At 37.1% G+C, this 25,980-nt stretch overlaps 1 protein-coding gene across 7 annotated transcripts in view; it reads left to right on the top strand.

Annotated features, from left to right (window-relative positions):
• LOC115216961 (protocadherin-like wing polarity protein stan) overlaps positions 1 to 25,980 on the top strand; it is a 314,183-nt gene that overhangs the window by 200,798 nt on the left and 87,405 nt on the right. For all 7 annotated transcript variants that reach the window (XR_005001272.1, XM_036507436.1, XM_036507435.1 and 4 more), the window contains exons 6-10: positions 10,351 to 10,555; positions 13,674 to 13,786; positions 21,851 to 22,095; positions 23,015 to 23,089; positions 25,508 to 25,674. Coding sequence is in view for 6 of the 7 variants with exons in the window: in XM_036507436.1 (XP_036363329.1) it covers positions 10,351 to 10,555; positions 13,674 to 13,786; positions 21,851 to 22,095; positions 23,015 to 23,089; positions 25,508 to 25,674 (805 nt within the window). In the remaining variant the exon portion in view is untranslated. The remainder of the gene's footprint in view (positions 1 to 10,350; positions 10,556 to 13,673; positions 13,787 to 21,850; positions 22,096 to 23,014; positions 23,090 to 25,507; positions 25,675 to 25,980) is intronic.

The following is a 25,980-nucleotide window of genomic DNA, read 5'->3' as shown; positions in this document are numbered from 1 at the left end:
TCAGAAGAAAAAGTTTAATAAAAAAACAACCAAAGACTTACAGATGTGACTCCTTAAAAGAAAAACAGTGCCACTCATCTGATGAGCCTTAGATATGGTAAGAAAAATATGTAAGAAACATCTCAGGAGAACTGACTTTCCAGGAAATTCAAAAATTAATATTAATCTGCACTGTACATATTAACCTGCTAAAAATATGAATTACAGATTACTTGAAAATGAATGTGACATACCTTGAAAATAGGCCTTCTCTATCAAATTTAAATTTAAAGCTTTATCTACCTTCATATATATTCAGCATCAAATCATATGTACAAAACACGTTTCTTCATGTAAATAATATGGGGTTTTTTGTTACCCCTTAAGCAGGTAGCTGGAACAACTTCTCATCACTTTCTCTTGCCCCAGGCTACAGGTAATAGCCCAGTAGGAGATTGTGTAAAGCCTGCAAAAGAAAGAATAAAAACAAATAATGATATTATGTCTCAAATATTGTTGATTACATCAATCCAATATTCAATTCCTGAAGGATGAAAGGCAAATAGTATAAAACAAAAGTAGATTGGGCAATATCGCTGGTATTGCATTGATTTTTATATGGATAAAGATGATGTTTTATGCATGCTTGATCTTCCTTGCATAAATAACCAACTATTTATTAAGTCCCTATAGAAAAACAAAGCCATGAGTACTTCTAGTGTTTTGAATTGTCTGTCATTTTCAAGTCATCTTGACATTTGGTATTGTTCTAATGAGAAATGCCAGTAAGATTAACAGAAAACAGTGCAGTTTCATGATGGGGATTGGGTTGAATATATTCTGAGCTTTTAAGTTTCTGGTGGGCTTTAATCCTTCCTCCAAATTATGGCTAAATAATTATTAGCCTAAATAATGTTGAACAACTATTATTTTACATACACATTTAAATGTTTGTGTATCCACACTTGTACACACACATGCACACATGCATATATGCAAGCAATAGTGTTTCCTGTATGAATTCAAGGCATGCAAAACTGAATGTGAATAACAAGACAGATTTTAATATGTTTTTCATTTTTATGAGAGACAGGTAGAAATAGAATCCATGCAATGTATGCTATATATATATCCTATTTCAATTATAAGGCTTTGATTTTTAATATATATACTGGTTGACATACCAGGAACCACCCATCATAGATATGTGTGTGTGTGAAAGTATGACATTCATATGTGTCTTCTTGCACATGGCGTGTGTGTGATGTGTCTATCTGTGTATCGTGGATGCATGATACTCATTGAATAATTCTTGTGCCTTTGTGCAAACTTTTGTGTGTATTTTGTATGTTTAAAGATATTCAAAAAAATGCTGTATTGTGTGTGCATATGATTGTTCATGCACACGTGTGTTTCTTTATCTGTGCACTTGTTGCTCTCTTTCTCTTTCCACATGGTAGGTATTTCACAACACCACATAATGCGTTTAACACCTATACCAACACATGAACACTTACTGACATTTATTGTAATATATATTTTTCGTTGTACTGTTAGCTATTCATTATAAATGTTGTGTGTGTGTGTGTGTGTGTGGTGTGTGTGTGTGTGTGTGTGTGTGTGTGTGTATGTTTGTGTGTGTGTATGTATATCTGAGTATGGTAACTAGGTAACGTATGTGACAGTGACATGACCTGCTAAGACTTTACAAAAGAGTCAAGTTACTTGTTGTCGCCCCAAAGTCTGGGCCTGTTGCCGGCACTCTGTACTGACCCTGCACTACTGTTACAAACAAACTTTCATTAAAGTGATGATGGTGGTCACTAGATCTTCAATGAATAAATATTTAGCCATTACTGTTAATTTATATTGTTTTAGAAATTGCCTTTCTTACTGGCTGCTGTGGTCTTTTGAATATTAATTTCTCTTTAACCTTTTCTTAATTTGGAAACTATTTTTTTTTGTGTGTGTAACAGTATGGTGATGAAATGAATAAAAGTTGAAGTCTGTTCTTCATCACATATCTATTGTTACTTTAGAAAGAAAAAACAGAGCATCAAAAGACAGAGTTCATTTTACAATATCATGTAGGAATTTTTGCTGTGTGGTGATGAATATTGATATACTGGAGTGGTTAGCTTATGAAGGATTTCTTATATTTTGCTGATAGTCATGTTTTTGAAACAGGTTCGGAAGAGAAAAGTTATGGTGGCCTGTTGGTTGGTGGTATCTGTTAGAGAAAGAATTTCATTTGCAGTCATGCTCTGTTGCTTATGACTGTTTGCTTCTGTCGTTTTTACCTGCCAATAGCTTTTATCTCATCAACTTGTTGCTCACTGATCAAGTATGTTCCTACCTCTGTCAAACTTTGTTCCTTTGCAAGCTGTTTGCTACACTTTTTATAAGCTGTGATTAGCATAAGCAAAGCTTGAATAATTTTCAATCAACAATTTTCATTTGTTCTCCATTGTTGTCCTTTAATACTGATCTCCATCCATATTTTCATTGATAACCCACCCACTCCTACTTTGCCACCAAAATATCCCTTCTCTCCTACCTCCATATGTTTCAATCTCTCATACTCTGCACCTGCCTGTCTTCCCCACCCACCCCTGCAACCTACCCACCAGGATGTCTCCCTTTTACCCCCATGTATACTGTATCATCATTTCTATTCTACTGCTCTGCACTATCAGACATCCCTTACTCCACTCATACACTCATTCTTGGTACCCTTGCTTCACCTGTTCCTACCCACCTTGCACCTTCAAGGTACACTCTGACACCTCATTACCACTTATATCACTTTCCAACTTCCCACTCCACCCTCTCTTCTAAAATGTGGGTGGTTGTACTGCCCCTCTACAGTAAGAAATCCTTTCTACTCTAGCCCTTTCTCACATGCCTCACCTCTCTCTACTCCTTATCTTCCCAGTATAAAGTTCCCCTCCCTTAATCTTGCAAGCTGCATGGTAACCTTACAAGTGCTGATGGTACTCTGTTAAGTGATTGGCATGAGGAAGGGCATCCAGTCATGGAAACCATGCCAAACAAACACTGGAGCATAATGCAGTCTTTGGGCCCATCAGATCCTGTGAAACTATTCAACTTTTGCTTGCATGTGATGATGACAATGACAGTGAAAAAAGAATTTTGGATTTGTTAGAATTTTTGCTAACATCATTTAAAGAGTAGGATGTGTAGCTGTTGAGCGTCATTGGTTAGATTTTTTTTTGACATCATCACATTTACATGTTGTTTTGACCAGATTCCAAAAATTCTTAGAAAATTTTTGATCATATTTTTACTGATGTGACAAAATACTAGTTACAACATTTCATGTTTGGAAGCCAAGAGTTTCCAAGTTCAAATCACAGTATAGATCTGATGTGTGTCATCAGCATCATCATCATCATCATTTAACATCTGCTTTCCATGCTAGCATGGGTTGGATGATTTGACTGAGGACTGGCGAACCAGATGGCTGCACCAGACTTCAATCTCAATCTGGCAGAGTTTCTACAGCTGGATGCCCTTCCTAAAGCCAACCACTCCGAGAGTGTAGTGGGTGCTTTTACATGCCATCAGCATGAGGGCCAGTTCATCGGCACTGGCAACGACCTCGTTTTTTCACATGCCACCAGCACAAGTGCTAGTAAGGCGATGCTGGTAACGATCATGCTCAAATGGTGTTTTTTACATGCCACCGGCATGGAAGCCAGTTAGCTGCTCTGGCAATGATCACGCTCGAATGGTGCTCTTAGTGCTCCACTAGCACAGATGCCAGTCATTGAATTTAATTTCGATATTTATTTATGTATGTGTGTGTGTATTTACATGTATTTAGTAGATGTCATTAAGTATTAGAAGATATATTCTATTATTATGCATAAACATATCAGTAGAGCATCAGACAAATGCCTTGTGTTATTTATTCATGTCCCCTTATGTTGTGATTTGAAATTTTGCTGAAGTCTAATAGATTTTCATCCTTCCACTGATGAACAACATAAAACAAAAACATGTTTTTTTCTCTCTGTGGATGTAACTCTATATGCATATGACGGATTTGTGTGTATACATAAATGCACACATGCCACACACACACATGCATGTGTGCTCACATGTGAAGAATTACATGACATAACATAAATGATATATTATACATTACTTTTATATAAGAAATAAATTTTTAGCTTTGCTTTTAAAAAATTTCCTTTAGGATAACCTAAATATTTACCATCACATGATTTATTTTGGATAACAGATATAATGATATAAACAGATATAAGTGAGAAAGTATTCAGGGTTTTGATGAGGCCAAAGTTAACTGTAATCCGATTACACAATTCTGCAGTTGTTAACTCTGCAAATTCTCTAGAAACAACAACCTTGTAAATGTTTTCAAATAATGCTTGAAATATAGTCTTGTATAGAATACCCATTACATATAAATACATGCACACATGTATGCATGCCCACACATAGAATATGTATGTATTTGTAATAACTTGTGATATGTACCCATATTGTATATTAATAATGAATGGTCAAGTTATTTATGGAATGCACCCAGCAGTAAATTTATAACTAATAAATAAATAGGTGCAGTTGAATTTTATAGATGTCTTTGAAATAAGTACAAGCTTGTTAAAAAGATCACTTCCTAGCCACATGTTTCAGGGTTCAGTTTTAGTACATGGCACTTTGGGTATCTTCTACTATAGCCCTGGGCCAACCTAAGTCCTGTGGATTTGGTAGATGGAAACTGGAAGAAGCTCATCATATATGTGTATGCTTTTATATATATATATATATATATATATATATATATATATATATATATAATATATATATATATATATATACACATACATATGTATGTATGTATGTATCTCTCTCTCTCTCTCTCTCTCTCTCTCTCTCTCTCTCTCTCTCTCTCTCTCTCTCTATCTATCTATCTTTGTGTGTCATTGTGTTTGTGTTTGTCCCTTTGTCCCTCACCACTGCTCAACAACTGCTCATGGTTTATTTACATCTCAATAACTTAACAGTTCAGCAAAACAAGGCCAATAGAATAAGTATCAGGCTTGAAAAGAAAAAGTAGTGAAGTTGATTTGTTTGACTAAACCCTTCAAGGCAGTGCCTTGAAGATAAAATGAGCCATCAGTATAATTTGATGAAATTTACTATTAAGAAGTTACAAACGATATCCAGAAGATGAAGCATATCTGGTTTTTAAACTGAAAGTACTGGAAACACATTAATTGAGATAAATTTGTTTGTAATGTGGAATAGAGCAATGTGATATTTTGGGCTTATCCAGTTGTATTAGAAGAAACAAAGAGCAAATGTTTCTCCCTAGATTCTGTTTTATTTATTTATTTACTTTATTATTTTTACTCTTGGTTTCTTTCTTTTTTCAAGTATAAAAAAATGGTAGTACTCCTGATACCTTTTCAGGGTCTTTGAGACTGGATGGGAGGGAGAGAGAAGATATACTTAAACTAGATACTTGATCTAAATACTTACAATTTGAGTGGCCCTGCTAAAGTTATCCAAAGACCAGGTCGTGATATTAAACTGGGCAAGGAATTAAGTCTACCAACCAGATTGATTCCAGCAGAATTTGAACTCAGAATACAAAAAACAAAAGCTTCTCAATAATGCTTTAATGCTTTTGCAAGTCTGTCACTCTAAACTGGTACTTCTATTTATCATACCAGGAAAGATGAAAGGTAAAGTTGACCATGATGGGATTTGGCTTAGAACACAAAGCATTTTGACTGATACTCTAATGACTGTTTAGCTTAAGAGACTGAGCTGAGAAGATTAAGGTAAAGAAAAAACAATAAAAGAAAAAGAAAACATTGTATGTTTGCTAAATCCTGAGAGGCCTTAAAAGGGCCAGTGGTTAGCTGTGGTTAATTAAATAAATGACAAATAAATCCCCCAATGTTCTACAGTGGTTGACAAATGATCTGGTACAACCTGGTGGGCAGAGATATGTCCAATTAAATACAATAATCAACAAATATTTTTAGGCCCTTTTACCTACTAAAGTCTAGTTGGCCTTGAGGAACATTTCTAATCAAAGCGATATTTTATGATCAGATGCTCTTCTTGTTGCTAACTCTTTGTGTTACCTCCTATGACATGCAGGGCTATATGTGTCTTTCACATAAACAGATAAACAGAGTGTATGTAGAATTAAGCATTGTATCTGAATATACACTGAAAGATATACAGTGGATTCAAGCTCAAGACTTATCAGTTAGTAATCTAACACCATAATCTAATCCACCATCTACTGTGGAGCAAAGTGCTTTAGCTCTAAGTACACAACCAAAAGTTATAGCAAGTTGTGAACTTAAGACATTGCAATAAGCAGTACAGCTCCTTAATCACACATCCTTTGAATTCTTTTGAAAGACTGAAATCTTTTAAAATGTACAGTCTCTGAAACTTAATATTGTGTGAAATTAATATTTTAAAGGAGCTGATATTATGAAAACATAAGTAGGGAAACTATAATGATCCTTATGAACACTCTTGTTATTGAGCTATGGTGTCATCAATGAAAGCATAACTAGTGAATCAATGAGGGTGGGGGGTTCTATCAAGCCAATAGGCTGGATAGGGAAGTTATTGAGTCAGTAATGTAACTTCTACAAGGTTGCTCAACCTGTTAGAAATAACAATTAAATCACCTTAAAAATCATACCCTATTGTCTTTGAAAAAAAATATGATACATGGATAATTTAGTCTTAGATAAATTATAGTCATCTATATCATCATAATTTAGTATGTGTTTTCTATGCTGGCATGGGTGTGATGGTTTGATAAGGGCTACCAAGCCAGAGGACTGTGCCAATGGGAAAAAGGATGGCATGGTCATAGCTAGAGTGCTTTTGATTATAGGTCCACTCAGTCAGGAATATCCAGGGCTTCAAGGACAGCAACAATAGCAATTATTGTATTTACTTGTATAACATGAGAAATTCAATATTAAAGAAATCAGATTCAAAGACTGGAGGTGGGTAGTTAGCATTATACTTGATTGTAGAAAAAAGACAAGAGAATAAAACATACCAATGGTTTTTAGGTACAAAATGTTACAGTTGCCTTAACTTCACAGTCATATAGTCAAGTAAATATAATACATTTTCATTGTCTTTTCTTTCTTTTTTTTAACATATCTTGATCCAGCTTTGTTGTACCTTGTAAAGATAAACCCACCTATTCAAGTGCCATTATTATTGTCATCATTTAAAGTGGCAAGCTGGCAGAATAATTAGCACACTGGGTAAAATGCTTAGCAGTATTTTGTCTGTCTGCACATTCTGAATTCAAATTGTCTTTCATCCTTTTGGGATCAATAAATTTAGTAAGTAACAGTTAAGCAGTGTGTGTGTGTGGGGGGGGCATGTAATAGACTTGCCCCCTCACCTAAAATTTTAATAGAAAGTATTATTATTGTCATTATTTGTTTTTTGTTTAACCCTTTAGCATTTAAACCAGCCATATCTGACCAAAACATTCTACCTGTTTTATTGTTCAAACTGACCTAACTGAGCGTTTCACAACTATCTACAATGTCATTCTAAAAACAGACTGTCACATCTTCAAAACAATTTTATGACATAAGCATTACATTTGACAGAATAATCTGAATGCTAAAGGGTTAAATATCCATTTTCTATGCTGGGTTGGGTAGGTTTACAATATGTTTCTTCATTTTATATCAATTCTGACTTCATTCCAAATGTTTCTTAGTCTCTATATTATAAATCTCCTTATACTATCAGCTCACATTTTACATGCCTAGCTTGTACCATCTTTTCACATAATATCTCTCCATACCAGTGCTCTCTCTCCAATACATAGCTGAATCCTAGTAGCTTTCTCTACTCACATATGATCAATCTTTCTCATAAATCAATATTGTATATCTAAAGAATCTTATTCAGTTAATTTTTTTAGCCATTTTATTTCTTCTTTGCTTATATCCCTATATTTCACTGCCATACACCACAGATTTTATATACACCAAATGAAATTTGTATAGAGACAGAAGTCCATTTTTGCTTACAGAACTAACAGTTTAGTAAACCTTTACAACCTTTTAATACAGTAGCCATTATTGTTATTCCAGTTCTCTGCATGCTAAGTTCAAATCTTGCTGAGGTCATCTTTGCCATCTTCTTCCTCTTGCTTGCATGCGTGTGTGCATGCACACGCACACACACACACACACACACACACACACACACATACACACACACACACACACTCTCTCTCTCTCTCTCTCTCTCTCTCTCTCCTCTCTCTCTCTCTCTCACAATTATTTATACTGCAATTTGAGAGGGCCATGGGAAACCACTCGCATTGTCTATGATACCAATAAAGATAGAAGGTCCTAACTGACAGTTAAAAATCCCCAGAGACCTTGGAAGAGCCATCTGTATTCCAAGAATTTGGTGGTTGCAGATGATGATTTATAAATAAATTTTCAAGTTCACAATCCCTTAGGGATTAACTTTGTTGACCATCTCTCAGAATTTTCTGGATTTAAGCATCTACAAAAAAAAAAAAAAGTGAGAGAGAGAGAGAAAGAGAGGAGAGAGAGAGAGAGAGAGAGAGAGAGGGGGGGATGGAGTTATAAATAAAGGAGCTTATGTTTGGGATGAAAACAATATTTTATCTACATGATCAACTCTGAACTACCATCATTTACTTGTCATCATCTGCATCAAGAACTGTAATCAGTTATGACAAATACAATTGTAAACATTCTCACAACAATAACATCAACATTTCCTCTTATCACCAAAGCCTCTATCACTACCCAATGGCATTGATACACTGAAAAGCTATTTGCCTTTACAAATTAATATTCTCTCTAATATTTTACTACTGCACCAATAATAAAACAAGCATCAGTGTGCAACAATAACAGAAAACATGCTTACAAAAACATTACAAACAACAACAACAACAACAGTAACAGGAGACGTTCTGCTGCATTCCTTAATCATTTGCATCAATACTTGAAGCTAATATTTTTCAGACAATTCTTTCTTCTTTCTGCTCCCTTTAGTAAAGCCTAATTATTACTGTCCATTGTTTCCAATGACAACACTCCCACATTTGTTTGTTTGTGTGTGTATGTGCATGTGTGTGTGTGTGTGTGTGTGGTCTGTGTCTCAAAATCAATCTAGAGACCAATCAATAATTTGAGACATTTCTTGCCAGTCAGCGTTGCTATGAGCTGTTCACTCACCAACAGAAGCAACTTCCTCTTCACAAACATCACCAAGTATTAAAAACATCATCTGTTGATACAGGCATACATTTTTATTGACTAGTGGATGACTGTGGAAGTGTGTGTGTGTGTGTGTGTTTGAGATAGAGATAGAGAGATAGGTGGGGAGATAACTCTGAAATTTGGCTGTCATAAATTAAGAATATGTGTATGGATGATAAAGTGAGTAGTCACCTTAAATTTATGCTATAAACTTCCACCATATATTTATTAAACCAATGAGAAAGGGAGCCTCTACCGGATCACTCCATCAGCTGGAAGCAGGAGCCAGTTCTTCCTCAAATTGTACCTGAACATATTTAAAAAAGAAATGACATATTGGATAATGATTTTGGGTTCCTTGCACATAGGATAAAGACATGATGGCCGTGGTTGGAATTCTTTTGATCATATGACATGAGGCTAAACAACAGCTATATATTTCATAAGAAAACAAAACACCAGTGATTTTATTTATCTATTTATTCATTTGTTTTTAGGGATATATGGGCAGTTGTTGTTTAGCCCCTTGTCAACTCTTATTGAGCACACCTATGGCCAAAGGCCTTTAAGTCATAACTATCTCTTCTTTTTGAAAATTTCTAAGTTACACAAATGAAATGCATACATGGTTGCTAATAAACGATTGGCACACAAACTCCCAATTACTTATATGCATGCATAGTTTACTCATGCTGTGTGTATATGTTGTCCCTTTTTGTGGTTTTGTTGTTCAAATTTCATCTCATTAAGCAAATGAGTTCCTTATCACTTCTACATGCTCATAGTCTGATTGCAATTCATTGATTGAATTACAGCTTGTAATGTGACTTCAATTTTCTTTTGGGAAAAAACCATTTGTTATTCAATTTGTTTGTTTAGAGAATCATTTGTTTATGGGCACTGCAATGTGTGTGTGTATATATATATATATATGTATATGTAAAACAGACTCTTAAACACTTCTTACAACAAAGTTGTATTGAGTAGTTTTATATTTTTGCACTACAAAAAAACAGACATATATATTTATTTTTATATGTGAACCCTTTTTGTTTCATTTCAGTTTCAGCACTTTGGAAAAGAATGGTTTACTCTTCTACAACAGCCGATTCAATGACGAGCATGATTTCATTGCTCTGGAAATAGTAAATAGCAAAGTGCAGTTTTCCTTCTCTCTTGGTGCTAACAAAACATCCGTGATGGCAGAAATTGATGGTGGTGTAAGTGATGGCAAATGGCATGAAGTGACTGTGGAGTACCACAATAGGGTCAGTATTATTGCTAGTGTTTGTCACTCATGCTTCTCTTTCAGTGTGTGTGTGTGTGTGTGTGTGTGTGTGTGTACCTACATGCATATACACAAACACAATTTGGCTTTGAATATGTATGATTGTGTCTGGGTATATATATATATATATATATATATAATATATATATATATACACATATATATCTGAAGGCACATAGCTCAGTGGTTAGAGTGTCGAGCTTACGATTGTGAAGTTGTGAGCTTGAATCCCGGACCAGGCTGCGTGTTGTGTTCTTGAGCAAGACACTTTATTTCACATTGCTCCAGTTCACTCAGCTGTAGAAATGAGTTGCAACGTCACAGGTGCCAAGCTGTATCAGCCATTGCCTTTCCCTTGGATAACACTGGTGGCATGCAGAGGGGAGGCCGGTATGCATGGATGGCTGTTGGTCTTCCATAAACAACCTTGCCCGGACTTGTGCCTGGGAGAATAACTTTCTAGGTGCAATCCCATGGTCTGTGTTGTGACCAAAGGGGGTCTCAGAATATTTATATATATATATATGGTTGGAAAGAAAGTCCTGTTGCATTTCAAGATGAGAAAGAAACAAATGTTTCTTTGGCAGAAGTACAAGGGCAATAACACTGAAGATGTACAGAAAACAGATTCCATCACATGCCAGGAGGAAAAGCTAAAAGTAGTTGATAACCTCCATTACCTAGGTAACCAAATCAATTGTTGGGGTGAATGCTCTGAGAGCATAGCTACTAGAATAAGAATAGCCTGAACAAAGTTCAGGGAGCTCCTACCTCTGCTGGTAACAAAGGGCCTTTTGCTCAGAGTGAAAGATTGACTGTATGATGCATATTTGCGAACAGCTATGCTACACGGCAGTGAAACATGGGCTGTGACTGCTGAGGACATGTGTAAGCTTGAAAGAAATGTTCCACTGGATCTCTAATGTCAGTGTGCATATACAGCAGAGAAAAGTTAGACATATGAAGCATCAGATGTGGTGTATAAAAGAGATGACTGTGCTGGTATGGTCATATGTTGCATATGGATGAGGAGAGCTGTGTGAAGAAGTGTCACACCCTAACAGTGGAAGGATCCTGTGGAAGAGGTCAACACAGGAAGACATGGGATGAGGTGGTGAAGCACGACCTTCAAACGTTGGGCCTCACAGAGGCAATGACAAGTGACTGAGACCTTTGGAGATATGCTGTGATTGAGAGGACTCAGCAAGTCAATTGAGATTGTAGCCATGGACGATGCCAGTGTTGCACAACTGACCCATTTTAAAGTACCCTTCAATCATTGGGCAATATGCTATGCTTAAGAAGACCTGTTGAGTCAAGCGAAATCATAGCTGCGGCTGATACCAGTGCCACCTGATGGGCACCCATGCCAGTGGCATGTAAAAAGCACCATTCGAGTGTGGTCAATGCCAGTGCCACCTGACTGGCTCCCATGCTGGTGGTATGAAAAAACACCATTCAAGTGTGTTTGATGCCAGTGCTACCTGACTGGCCCCCATACCAGTGGTACATAAAAAGCACCCACTACATTCTCGAAGTGGTTGGTGTTAGGAAGGGCAGCCAGCTGTAGAAACCTTGCCATATCAGATTAGAACCTAGTCCTGCCTCCTGGCTTGCCAGTCCTCAGTCAAACTGTCCAACCCATGCCAGCATGGAAAACAGACATTAAACAATAAAGATGAATAAAGCTAATTCTCCCCTTGTTATTGATAACATAAGCTCATCTTTTTGGCAAATTATTGATCCTTAAGTTATAAAATTGTTGTCAAACCAAAGAAGCACTCAATATGATTTTAAATATTGTCATAATTAATAGATTGTTTTTCTTCTAAATATGTTGTAATGATCTGAAAAGTTGATAGATGGAGCAAGATCAGGAGAATAAGGTGAATGAGGAAAGATATCCATATTTAGTGCCATAATCTGTTCCTGGGTGATTTGGTCAATATATGATCTTGTATTATCATGTAAGAGCAACACACCCTTATGACTGACCAATGATGGGTGTTTGTTCTGAAAATTTTGTGCAATACTTCCAATTGATGGTAGTACTTCTCTCCATTAAGTGTTTTGTTTTAGCTTAACACTTCATGGTAGACAACATCCTTCACGTCCCAACAAACACAGAAGAAACTTTTTGGGGTGTAGTCCTGATTTGGTGATGGATTCCCCCTTTCCATTGAGTGATAACCATTGTCATTTTTGTTGGAAATAATCATACACAGAACCCACTTTTCATCACTTGTGATGATTCTACCCAAGAAAGTTTTGATAGCAAGTCTACTCTTCATTGACAAGCAGAGGGCAACTCTTTGATCATGCTGTGAAGCAGTCAAATGATGATGTATCCACTGACCAAGTTTAGACATTTTTTTCTAGTTCATGAACATGTTTTATGATTGAAGTGTGACTTGAATTGAACTGTTCTGTTAATTTTCATGCAGTCTGATTGAGGTTTTATTAGACTACAGTTTTTATAAATTCAATATTGACAGAACTTAGTCTTCTAGATTGAGGAGAAAATTTTCTTGGTTGAAACTGGTCAAACCATCATTGGTATGTCCAGTCACTTAAAGCCTCATTTCCATAGATAAAACAAATATTTCTCACTGCTATCATTGCTGAAGGGCTCCTTCAGAATTCATACAGCATGCAGAATATATAGATGGCTTTAAAATAGGTACATGCAGAATTTAATTTAATTTAAATTCAAGTCTGAGACAGACAATTCTGCAATTTCTTGTTGGACAACCTGCACAGATGATTTGTTTATTGTGATCAAATTAAACCAACATTGCCAGTACAAGTGCATGGTGTTGCACACATCAGATGTTGAAGTGATTGCAGAACAATGTAGTGTTTTGTTCAAGAACAATGCACCACCCTGGAATTGAATCCACAATTTTGCAATCATGAATCCACTAGGCTACTCTCACTTCAGAATAATACATTAAGAATCCATGGCTGAAAAGGTTACTTTATATCCATTTGGAAGGCTTTTTTTTTATCGTTTCTTTTATCATGAAATAATAATTGTAAAACACAAAATATCAAGACAAGATAAACAATGTGTGTTTTAATTTTACTATTTCTTTCAGACGGCAACCTTATCTTTGGGTAGGGACTGCGATTTAGGCGTGGCCATCCACTACCGACATCTTTTTGACAACTACAAATGTGCTAATCGAGTCACTATGATTCTGGAAGACAAGTAAGTTTTTTTCTGCTCATCAAACTTATTGTTACATTTTGTTGTTGTTGTTGTTGTTGCTTGATAACATTAGTGAAGATTAATTAAAAAGATCTGTAGCACAGACAAAAAATTGTCATTTGAACCCTTGATGCCTGTGTCTACTTGTATTACATGATATATAAAACGTTTAGTGACAGTATGTATGTGTGTGTGTGTGTGTGTGTGTGTGCGCGCGCATGCGTGCATGCATGCATGTGATAGCTAGCTAGATAAATATATGTGTACATATGTATATGTATGTGTGTGCATCATCATCATAATAACGTCCACTCTTTCATGCTTGCATGGGTCCGATGGAATTTATTGAGGCAGATTTTATATAGTCAGATGCCCTTTCTGTTTCCAACCCTCATCTGTTTCTAAGCATAGTAATAATCCCCTAGTCTACTGAACAATAAACATAGTGATGCAGTGAATTTTGGTCTATAGCTCCCAGTGGATTGTCCAGTGGAAAATCCTGTCTGTTCTCTATTTTATAAATTTCTATCTCACCCTTTCTCTTCTTTTCATTTGTACCAACTTGAACTTCACTGAATCTATCACAGACTAAGAGCTCTTTCAGTTTCCAGATTAAATGCAGTTTCTGAGTCTGTTTATTTCTTATTCTGAAGTCACTAATCACTAATTTGTATTCATTAATGAAAGATGTAGCATTCACAACCATTTATCTATCATGTTTCCTGTAGAGTATAAAATCAATCTGGTTTGTGTGCTTGCCTTATCAGTAGGCAATCAAATGGCTGATCAGTTTTTTTGAAGTTAGCATTGTAAATAGCTCATTTGTATTGCACAATTGGAAGAGCCTTCATCCCTTCTCATTCCTTGTACCATATTTGAATGCTTCCAAGCATACCAGAGAAGCCGTCAGGATGCTGACCAATATGTCCATTAAAGTCATCCATAATAATGAAGTCACTGTTATTCATTATTAAAGTAGTCTGTTAGAGGGTTTCACACAAGCAGTCCTTCTGTTCAAATGCCAGTCATGAATGTGGTGCATCTTGACAATGTTCTCTAACTTTCCTTCCATCATGCTGACATTGATGGTGACGGTGCTAAAGCTTGAGAGCTAACAGGAAAGAAGACGGTTACCATGGAGTGAATTGATACATATCTGTTTTCTGCATCTAGTGACATTTGAAGGCTTCTCGTGCACAATTAGTTGTTTCCACATTTAAATAACTTGCTCTATTTTTATCTCATTTACCAGTGAACTGCTATCAATAATTATTAACCTACTCAATGAAAACCCTTTATTTGTTATATTTGTAACTTATATTTGAAAGTGGTTAGAAATAAGGCTTGTACAAGTTGTCAAGGGAGCATATCTTGATAAGCTTTATGGGAATTGGAAGTAGGGATTAGGGTCAGGGCACATATAAATTGTCTATAGTTTGCTCTGCCTAAGTAATTTAATGAAGCAAATCAAAATGACTGATTCTTAGCTCAGCATCTCCATGTCTTTCTTATATGTGATAAATGAGTTTCTGCTGTTGTTATGCAGTTACAGAACTAACGAGATTGCACATTGGTTTATATAAATGTTAGGTTGAACAAATATATATTTCATATGTGTATGTGTGTTGGTGCGTCTGTATGTTCAGGTGCAGATAAATAGAGATCTCTCCGTGGAAATGAATACCTGCAGCAGCGTTCCCCAGGGGTCGGTGCTGGGGCCAATATTTTTCCTTTTTTATATCAACGACTTGCCAGATTTTCTTGCTGGAAGAGTCCTCCTATTTGCAGACGACATCTTGGGCAGAAGAATGGAATCTGCCCTTGAATGCCTCAAAATGCTAATATGTTCACCTCCAAACTCTCCCTTGACTATTGGCCCCAAACACCAACATCTTAAGATGGTCACTGAAGAAAAGGAAGTTGGGATAATGATTGATACTACTTTCAAACCAACACGGCAGTGTATCGAGGCAGCGAACAAAGCCAAAAGGAATCTTTTCCTCATCCACTGGTTCTTTGTCAACCTTTCAATAGATGTCTTTCAGCCTTTATATGTCATTGCCAGAACTGCCTGACTGGACTTCGTGCCGGTGGCGCTACACTCTCAGAGTGGTTGGTGTTAGGAAGGGCATCCAGCTGTAGAAACTTTGCCAAATAAGATTGGAGCTTGGTGCAGCCATCTGGTTCATCAGTCCTCAAACAAATTGTCCAACCCATGCCAGCATGGAAAGCAGACATTAAACGATGATGATGATGATGATCTATGTATATATATATATATATATATATGTAAATAAATCAAAGTATACAGTATTATAGATCCATTATACCCGATCTTACCAATTGGTTTTGCACTGGATATTAGATAACAGAACAGCTAAATTATATATTTGTATATATATATATATATTTGTATATATTATATATGTATATGTATAAATATATATATATATGTATGTATGTTTACTTATGTGTGTATATATATATGTATATGTATTATATACACATGCACACATTTACACACACATACACATATTTTTATGTCTATGTGTGAGAGTGTATGTGTGTATAAATATGTATGTGTTTATATATATATATAGATATAGATATAGATAAATAGATAGATAGATACACACACACACACACACACATACACACACTCACTCACACATATACATGCACAGATAAATAGATATCACTGTAGTGAGTTTTCTGAAGTGTATTGTGAATGATCTCATCTGCTTCACTGTAATGGAATGTGCATCACTGTAGCTCACTATAGTAATAAATCAATATGCTGCTGGCTACCCAGCTTCTAATGTTTGTTATTGATTATTTTACACTGATTGATTGTAATGGTTTGTCGATGAAAGCACTTCCTATTCCAACCATTTCACTCTGATGAAATGACTTGTGTCTGTATTTGTGGAGTTTCTGTCCGTGTCTGAGTATGAATATGTGTGTATGTGTGTACTTACTTCTCTGTTAGTTTATATTACATGTATATATGTAGTCTGTGTGTGAGTATGCCTGTGTATTTGTGTGTTGTTGCCTTATCCAGAATATATCTTGTGTCATCAATATTCATTGATATTATTATTATCATACATATAGTAGCAAGTTGGACAAAGATAGTTGCAGATACTGCTGCTGCTGCTGTTGTTTTTGTTGTTGTTGTTGTTGTTAGTGTATAGCCCCAGGCCAGCTCTGATTGAGTAGAAATCTTTGCAACAGAGGCTTTGTCTAAATAACTAGGTGCAACCTGCACATCCATTGTTCCATACACACCATGCTTCTGTCTAGCTGAGGATCACATTGCAGACACTGACATACAATGGCTAATAGCTTTAAAGATGGCTGTTGTTGCTATTGTTGCTGTTGCTTAGCTCAAATAGATCTGTGATCAAAAGCATTCCAGCCATGATCATCCCATCTTTTCATTAGACAATCCATCTAGGATTACATTATCCAAAATGCACTTCCTTTTTTAAGACAGTAACGTGTAATTTGTGGGGGATTTTGTTGCTATTTCTAACAGGTTAATCAGTGATGTAGAGACTTCTTGGCTTCTAATGAAGTTGGCTGTCTTTGCTGTGTGTGGTTTAGAAGTTTCACATTTCCGACTTGATATCCTAATCAGTTTGTTATCATTGTGTGATAAAACATTTATTGGTACTTATTGACTCTGTGGTCAATAAGTGCCAATAATATATTGGGATTGCATGAATCAAATTTACCTCCTTCCCTTTCCAACAAAATCAGCTTTTGTACCTACTCTTCTAATGTATCTCTATATGTATTTGTCTTTATTTTGTGCCTTTTTCTCTGTGTAAGACAGTGTACACACAGACACATATATACACATATACCCATACTCCTATATTCTGTTCACATGTGTATGTAACTATGTATTGTCTGTGGTTCTGTGTTTGTTTTCTCAATATTACTTTGTATTTTCTGTTTTGATTGCTATTATTTTTTATTTTCCCTATATTAGTTTGTATCACAAATACATATGCTCATACACACCTATATAACCATACACATTCTCAATGTTTAAATTTTCCTCACATGTATGTATGTATCTATGTAATTGTGTATGTGTGTGTGTGTAACTTATTTTTGTGTGTTATGTAATTACTTATTTATCTATTGTTGGTTTTGTATCTCTGCTTGTTCATATTTTGTAACATATACTTTGTATGACATTGCATATATAGTATGCAGAGTATATATCAATATTTATGAATCATTCTAGGAAGTAAGTGTGAAACAAACTGGAATTGGTGAAATTTAATTCACATTGCCACTACTCAAAGTCCCATATTATTTATATATATATATATGTTATACACACACATAATGTCAAGGGTCTCCAGGAGTTGTGGTAATTTGTGGTACGTGAGAAGTAAGATCGTTGTCATCCATTCATTTGGGCTTGTCCTTTACAGGTGCCAGTGCTATGTAAAATGCACTCATGCTGGTGCTTTCTAAATGCACTTGTGCCAGTGGCATGTAAAAGGCACCCACCACATTCTGTAAAGTGATTGGCATTAGGTAGGGCATCCAGCTGTAGAAACCATGCCACAACAGACAATTTGGAGTCTGGACAGCTCCCTGGATGGCCAGCTCCAGTCAAACCATCCAACCCATGTCAGCATGGAAAATGGATCATGATGTTGATAGTACCACTGATGCTATATTCCTGGTAAGGCAGCTGCAGGAGAAATACCTAGCCAAAGATAAGGCCCTGTACCTGGCTTTTGTTGACATGGAGAAAGCCTTCGACAGGGTCCCCTGATCCCTCAATGAGGAAACTAGGAATAGAAGAATGGTTAGTGAGAGCTGTGCAAGCCATGTACAGGGACGCTGCTAGTAAGGTGAGGGTTGGAAATGAGTACAGTGAAGAATTCCGGGTAGAGGTAGGGGTCCACCAAGGCTCAGTCCTCAGCCCCCTCCTATTTATCATAGTCCTCCAGGCAATAACGGAGGAATTCAAGACAGGATGCCCCTGGGAGCTCCACTATGCTGATGACCTTGCTCTAATAGCTGAGTCATTATCAGAACTGGAGAAGAAGTTTCAGGTGTGGAAGCATGGTTTAGAATCGAAGGGCCTTAGAGTCAACCTAGCTAAAACAAAGTCGTAATAAGTAGGAAGGTAGACAAATCACAAACGCCTTCAGGTAGATGGCCCTGCTCGATCTGTAGAAAAGGTGTCGGTAGAAACTCTATAAGATGCACCAAGTGTAAGCTATGGACACATAAGAGGTGCAGCAATGTCATAGGAAGGCTAATTAGGAAGATGGTTTTTGTATGTGGCAGATGCTCGGGAGCATTAACCTCTGAAAATCTGCAGAAAACAACTTCCGTCACTTTCCAGGGGGAAAAACTAGAAGTGGTTGATAGCTTCCGTTATCTTGGTGACCAAGTCAGTAGTGGGGGTGGGTGTGCTGAAAGTGTAATGGCTAGAGTAAGAATAGCCTGGGCAAAGTTTAGGGAGCTCTTACCTCTGTTGGTGACTAAAGGCCTCTCGCTCAGAGTAAAAGGCAGACTGTATGATGCATGTGTACGAACAGCCATGCTACATGGCAGTGAAACATGGGCCGTGACTGCTGAGGACATGCGTAAGCTCGCGAGAAATGAAGCTAGTATGCTCCGTTGGATGTGTAATGTCAGTGTTCATAGTCGACAGAGTGTAAGTACCTTGAGAGAAAAGTTGGACCTAAGAGGAATCAGATGTTGTGTGCAAGAGAGACGACTGCGCTGGTATGGTCATGTGGTGAGAATGGATGAAGATAGGTGTGTGAAAAAGTGCCACACCCTGGCAGTTGAGGGGACCTGTGGAAGAGGTAGACCCAGGAAAACCTGGGTCGAGGTGGTGAAGCACGACCTTCGAACTCTAGGTCTCACCAAGGAAATGACCAGAGACCGAGACCTATGGAAGTATGCTGTGCGTGAGAAGACCCGGCAAGACCAGTGAGAACAATCAAAATCAAATCATATATCAGAAAGCAGGGGTTAAGTGACCCATCTGTTCGTGTTCGCTGTCAGCCTCGTCTGGCACCCGTGCCGGTGATACGTAAAAGCACCATTCGCTCATGGCCGTTTGCCAGCTCTGCCTGGCCCCGTGTCGGTGGCACGTAAAAGCACCATCCGTTCGTGTTCGTTGCCAGCCTCGCCTGGCCCCGTGCCGGTGACACGTAAAAACACCGTCCGTTCGTGGCCGTTTGCCAGCTCTGTCTGGCCCCGTGTCGGTGGCACGTAAAAGCACCATCCGTCCGTGTCCATTGCCAGCCTCGGCTGGCCCCCGTGCCGGTGACACGTAAAAGCACCGTCCGCTCGTGGCCGTTTGCCAGCTCTGTCTGGCAACCGTGTCGGTGGCACGTAAAAGCACCATCTGTTCGCGTCCGTTGCCAGCCTCGGCTGGCCCCCGTGCCGGTGACACGTAAAAGCACCATCCGTTTGTGGCCGTTTGCCAGCTCTGTCTGGCCCCGTGTCGGTGGCACGTAAAAGCACCATCCGTCCGTGTCCGTTGCCAGCCTCGGCTGGCCCCCGTGCCGGTGACACGTAAAAGCACCGTCCGCTCGTGGCCGTTTGCCAGCTCTGTCTGGCAACCGTGTCGGTGGCACGTAAAAGCACCATCCGTTCGCGTCCGTTGCCAGCCTCGGCTGGCCCCCGTGCCGGTGACACGTAAAAGCACCGTCCGTTCGTGGCTGGTTGCCAGCTCTGTCTGGCCCCGTGTCGGTGGCACGTAAAAGCACCATCCGTTCGTGTCCGTTGCCAGCATCGCCTGGCCCTGTGCCGGTGACACGTAAAAGCACCATCCGTTCGTGGCCGTTCGCCAGCTCTGTCTGGCACCTGTGCAGGTGGCACGTAAAAAACACCCACTACACTCGCGGAGTGGTTGGCGTTAGGAAGGGCATCCAGCCGTAGAAACACTGCCAGATCTGACTGGGCCTGACGAAGCCTTCCAGCTTCACAGACCCCCAGTTGACCCGTCCAACCCATGCTAGCATGGAAAACGGACGCTAAACGATGATGATGATGATGATATATATGAAGTGCAGGCATGTTTGTGTGGTTGAGAAATTTGCTTCCCAACCACATCTATCTGTGTGTGTGTGTGTGTGTGTGTGTATGTGTTTATTCTGTCATAGTTGTAAGCTAAGCCATATGCCTCTACATATATATGCGTGTATCCGTGTGTGTATGTTGTTAGTAACATACAAAGAATGAATGATCAACACCACATGGGTAGATGAATTATTTCTTTTAATAGTAGAGTGCTGTTAATACAATACCAGTCACTTCATGCAAAGAGCTACACAATTATTCAGTCGCAGCTGGAGTGATATGCCAAGTCAGCTATCTTGGTTCTCTCTCTCTCCTCTCTCTCACACACACACATACACATACAACCACACGCATTCTGAATTCAAATCCTAATGGATTGAAGTTTGAGTTTTATGTCATTGGTGTCAATAAATATATGCCAATCGTGCACAAGGATAGTTTCAGTTTACTACAATTCTCTTGTTATGAATTTGTAAGAAAAATGTAGTGTGTGTGTGTGGGTGTGTTTGCGTGTGTGTGTGTGTCTATGCATGTATGTATTTAAATACTTGCACATACACAATGTTCTTTTGTATAGCATCCGTTGACAGATTCTATGTGCAAGGCATTGATCAGCCTGATGTTATAGTCCTCAGTGTAATGGTATTGAACCTAGAATCAAATGGTTATGAAGTGAATTTCTGTGCCACATACCCCTTCATGCACCCTTAAATTACATTGTCTATGTTTGTCTATATTTTTGTCATATTTGTACATATTTTAAAAATTTACTGTACAAATTTGAATTTTTACTTCTTTTATCATGATGTACATTCACTGAGTGTTAATTTTTTTTCAGGGAAAGTTTAATTGAAACAAAATTATAAAAAGAAACAAAAACTATATACATAATAGCTTTGAAATTTTATTGTCTATTATGTTCTGTAATTAACTTGTCATTCTCATATAAGTAATTAATCTATTTTTCATTTTTTATTTATTTACTTATAGATGCTCCCGTATGGCTGTCATCTGCTATCGGCTCTTAGATTTAACAGGACCACTTCAGATTGGAGGCCTTCCTCATCTGCCTTCTTCATTTCCAATCAAAAATAAAGATTTTGTTGGTTGTATCAAGGACTTTCGTATCGACAATGTTTTACTTGACTTAAACACATCTGTTGCTGAAAAGGATACCCAGCCTGGTTGTGAACCAAAGAAAGATTTTTGTCTTTCATCTCCCTGCAAGCATGGAGGTTTGTTCTTTGAAATATGTTCTATAATTCTCTGTTGTTTATTCTCCACTTTTCCTCCTTCTTTTTAAAAGTTTTTTCAACAAGAATGAAATTTGGAAATTTGTACTTTTTTCCCCCTTTTACTGGACTGAAGCCACGATAGAGTAATACCTTAAAGGGTTTTAGTCAAATGAATTGACCCCAGAACTAATTTTTATTCTATCAGTCTCTTTTGCTAAACTGCTAAGAAAAAATCAACACCACTTGTCAAGTAGTGGGGTGGAGGACAAATATAAACACACACACACATGATGGGCTTCCTACAGTTCCTGTCTACCAAATCCACTTGCAAGGCTTTGGTTGGCCTGAGACTATAGCAGAAGACACTTGCCCAAGGTGCCATGCAGTGAGATTGAACCTGGAACCATGTGGTTGGGAAGCAAGCATCTCACCACATGGCCACTCCTGTGCCTATATTTATTTATTATTATTTCATTTTTTTTTTCTTTGATAAAATATGATTTCAGTATTTCAATTGGATTTTAACCCTTTCTTGGCTATATGCAGCACACTGTCAATATGTTTCCATTGGTTCTCAAACAATTAAGTATTTGGAGGAATTTAGTCAAATAATTAACTATTACATTCATCTGTATGTTGGTATCAAAACATTCTTATATAAAATAATAATAAGTTCTTATCTCAATTTTTAATTGCAAGTAATTTACTTACTTTAACTAGAGAACAATTGTAAAGAATTCTTTTACTATTTTGGTTTTGAATAATTTAACTAAAAATGAATAAAAGAATTTTAAGTAAATAGAGTGTTCTAAGGAACTTTAGTTGTGAATGCCATGTTGATTATCATGTGTGTATGTATTGCTTGCTTTTAATTTTGTATATTTTTTTAAGCAACTAATTTTAAGCCATTAAATTGCAGGTACTTGCTCTGATTCATGGGATACTTTCCATTGTGAATGCTTACCAGGAACTGCTGGAAAAACATGTGAAGACTGTAAGTATATGTGGCTGTTGAAAGGGAAAGAAAGATATAATTTAAAATTTAAATAAGTTGGGAGGTCTGTATATCTTGAGGAGTTTGTGTTCAAATAACCACTTTTACCAAGGCGTTTTACTTAACTCAATCCATTCTTGCAATTTGGTTGATAACTTCTACTTCTAAAGTACTAGTGGAGGCACGTGGCTTAGTGGTTAGGGTGTCAGCATCATGATCGTAAGATTGTGGTTTCAATTCCTGGACCGGGTGACACGTTGTGTTCTTGGGCAAAACACTTCATTTCACATTGCTCCAGTCGACTCAGCTGGCAAAAATGAGTAATGCTGTGATAGACTGCCGTCCCGTCCAGCTGGGGAACACATACACCATTGAAACTGGGAAACTGGGCCCATGAGCCTGGCTAGGCTTTAAAAGGGCACATTTATTTTATTTATCTAAAGTATTTAGTGTTGTTAGCATGATGAAGAAATTCTAGCAATAAAAGTAAAAACCTTGCTGAAAGAATACATACATCATTGTAATCATCATCTTAATGTCCATTTTTCCATGCCTGCATGAGTTGGACAAAATTCATTGAAGCAAATCTGCTACAGCTGGATGCCCTTCCTCTCACTAAACCTCACCTGTTTGCAAGTAAGGTTACAGTTCTCCATGGCTAAATATATTTCCACAGAAGATTGGATTGGAAACAAAGGACATCATTTGAATGACAGTGATGCTTATACTATCACATAGTGTCAAGACAAGGAAACACAAACACACACATCCACACCCATTCATATACATATGTATACAATGTTTTCTATGTATTAGATGTACTCACAAGGTTTTGCTGTGGCCCAGTGCTATAATAGAAGACAGTTACCCAAGGTGCCATACAGTGGGATTGAACCCAAAACATGTGGTTAAGAAGTGAACTTTCTAACCACATGGTTATGTGTGCTCCTCACAGCCATCCTTGTTAAAATTTATAATCTTATCTTATTTACCATGTAAGCAGAAGGTAACAGATGTAAAACAAAAATTCAATGCAAGGTATTATTGTAACAGTTCATACCAACTACAAAATGTAATCAATATGAATAGGCAATATTATTATGCTTTTTCCTTCAAGCCATCCTTTTTCTGATACATAAGAAAGATTAAAGAATGTACTGAAATGCACTTAATTCTGCTTTTCTCTCTCTACCCAACAGAATGATATTAGTTCCTTAGCAAAAATAACCTCTAAATTAACATTACACAGTTGCAAGAAGCACCTGTTATCTGTTTGAAGTTACACAATCAAAGGAAATGATTCCACAAATCCTTATGGCTCAAGAAACTTGTGGTTGGAGACAGCATATAGAAATTATCCTGTTTAATTTATTATTATTTCTGCATATAAATGATTAGCTGTTTTGTTGCATAATTTCTGTTGAAAAACACTGTCTTTGTTTCACTTAAATTGGGAAATAATGAAGAATTTAGTAAAGTAATTGTTTCATTATTAAGCTGGTATTAGGAATATAAATTATCATGGAATTTTGATGGAATTCAGTTGAATTGACTAACCACTTCCCTAAATTTGTGACCTTGTTGGAATGTTAGAATTTATTATAGGGAAGAGAAAAAGAAATATCCAGGACACATTCTTCATGAAAGCATAAAAGCAAGGTTGATGCTAATATACGTAATGTTGTGAGTCAAAAATTTTTAATTAAAATTATTCCTGTCATGAGGAGAGACAATCATTAGAATAATGATCAGTTCTAGTAAAAAAAAACCCCAAAAGCAGGGAGTTGCCTCCAAAATCTGAAATAATTAAAATTAATTAGAAATAAAACATTGGAAGTGAGTCTGAATTTTAGCAATACAAACCCAGCTTTAAAGTCTGGTTAGTCTGCCTCAGTGAAGTATAGTCCTTACTAGCAGCATTGGCAGTCTCATATAGAATATTGGATTGAAGGCTTTATGGCATTTATTCCAACTCTATGCTCTGAGTTCAAATCCCTTTCATCCTTTTGGAGGTTGATTAAAAAGTACCAATACAGAGCATTAGATAAGTGGAACTGTAAGAACACCAGACTGGATGCTTTATGGTTTCTGTTCCAGCTCTTTACATTCTGATTTCAGATCCTGCCATGGCCAACTTGGATGATAGACTTAAAGACCTCCAGATAGTGGTAGTGTTAAATTATTTCAAGGGTGCTTTTAGCAGAGTCCATTCTATTGCCAGCATTCCAGTTTAAGAATATCTTCTTTCTTCCTTCCCAGAGGCCCTGTAATGGGTCATGGGCACTGCTTTTCCTCCTGAGAAAAATCAACAAAGAAAATATAATCTTTCTTACTTGTATTCTTGTTCATTCTTTCTTATATGAGTTTCTATTCTCTCTTTTCTATGTTTAATTGTTTACTATTGTTTTTTCTTGTCAGTACTTGATCAATTCTATCAGCTTGAAGGCAATGGCTATTTGGCTTTCGATAACCCCAACCTGGATCAGATTGCATTCCCCTGGTATAATGGTATCTCTTTCCGGACTCGTGCAAAAGATGCTGTTCTACTTGATTTAATTATTGATCAAGAAAAAGCTCTTCTCATGGTATGTATATACTGAATATATATATATATAATATTAACATACAGACACCACACACACACACACACACACACACATATGCATGTACAGAAGTATGTGCATATATATATTCTAAACCGTAGTATAATCACTGTATGTATGTTGTGTGTGTGTGTACTAATTTAAGTTTATTATTTAAAAACTAGTTTTAGAATAACAACTGAATATTTACTGATGGAGAGGCTCAATAGTAAAAGTAGAGTCAAATATATTTGAAATAAGTTTTGACTGAGACTTTGAGTCTCACATGACAGCTTGTTCAACCTGTTT

This window comes from Octopus sinensis, linkage group LG11, assembly GCF_006345805.1.
Source record: "Octopus sinensis linkage group LG11, ASM634580v1, whole genome shotgun sequence".
NCBI classification, from domain to species: Eukaryota; Metazoa; Mollusca; class Cephalopoda; order Octopoda; family Octopodidae; genus Octopus; species Octopus sinensis.
This window is presented reverse-complemented; position numbering and strand designations above follow the sequence as displayed.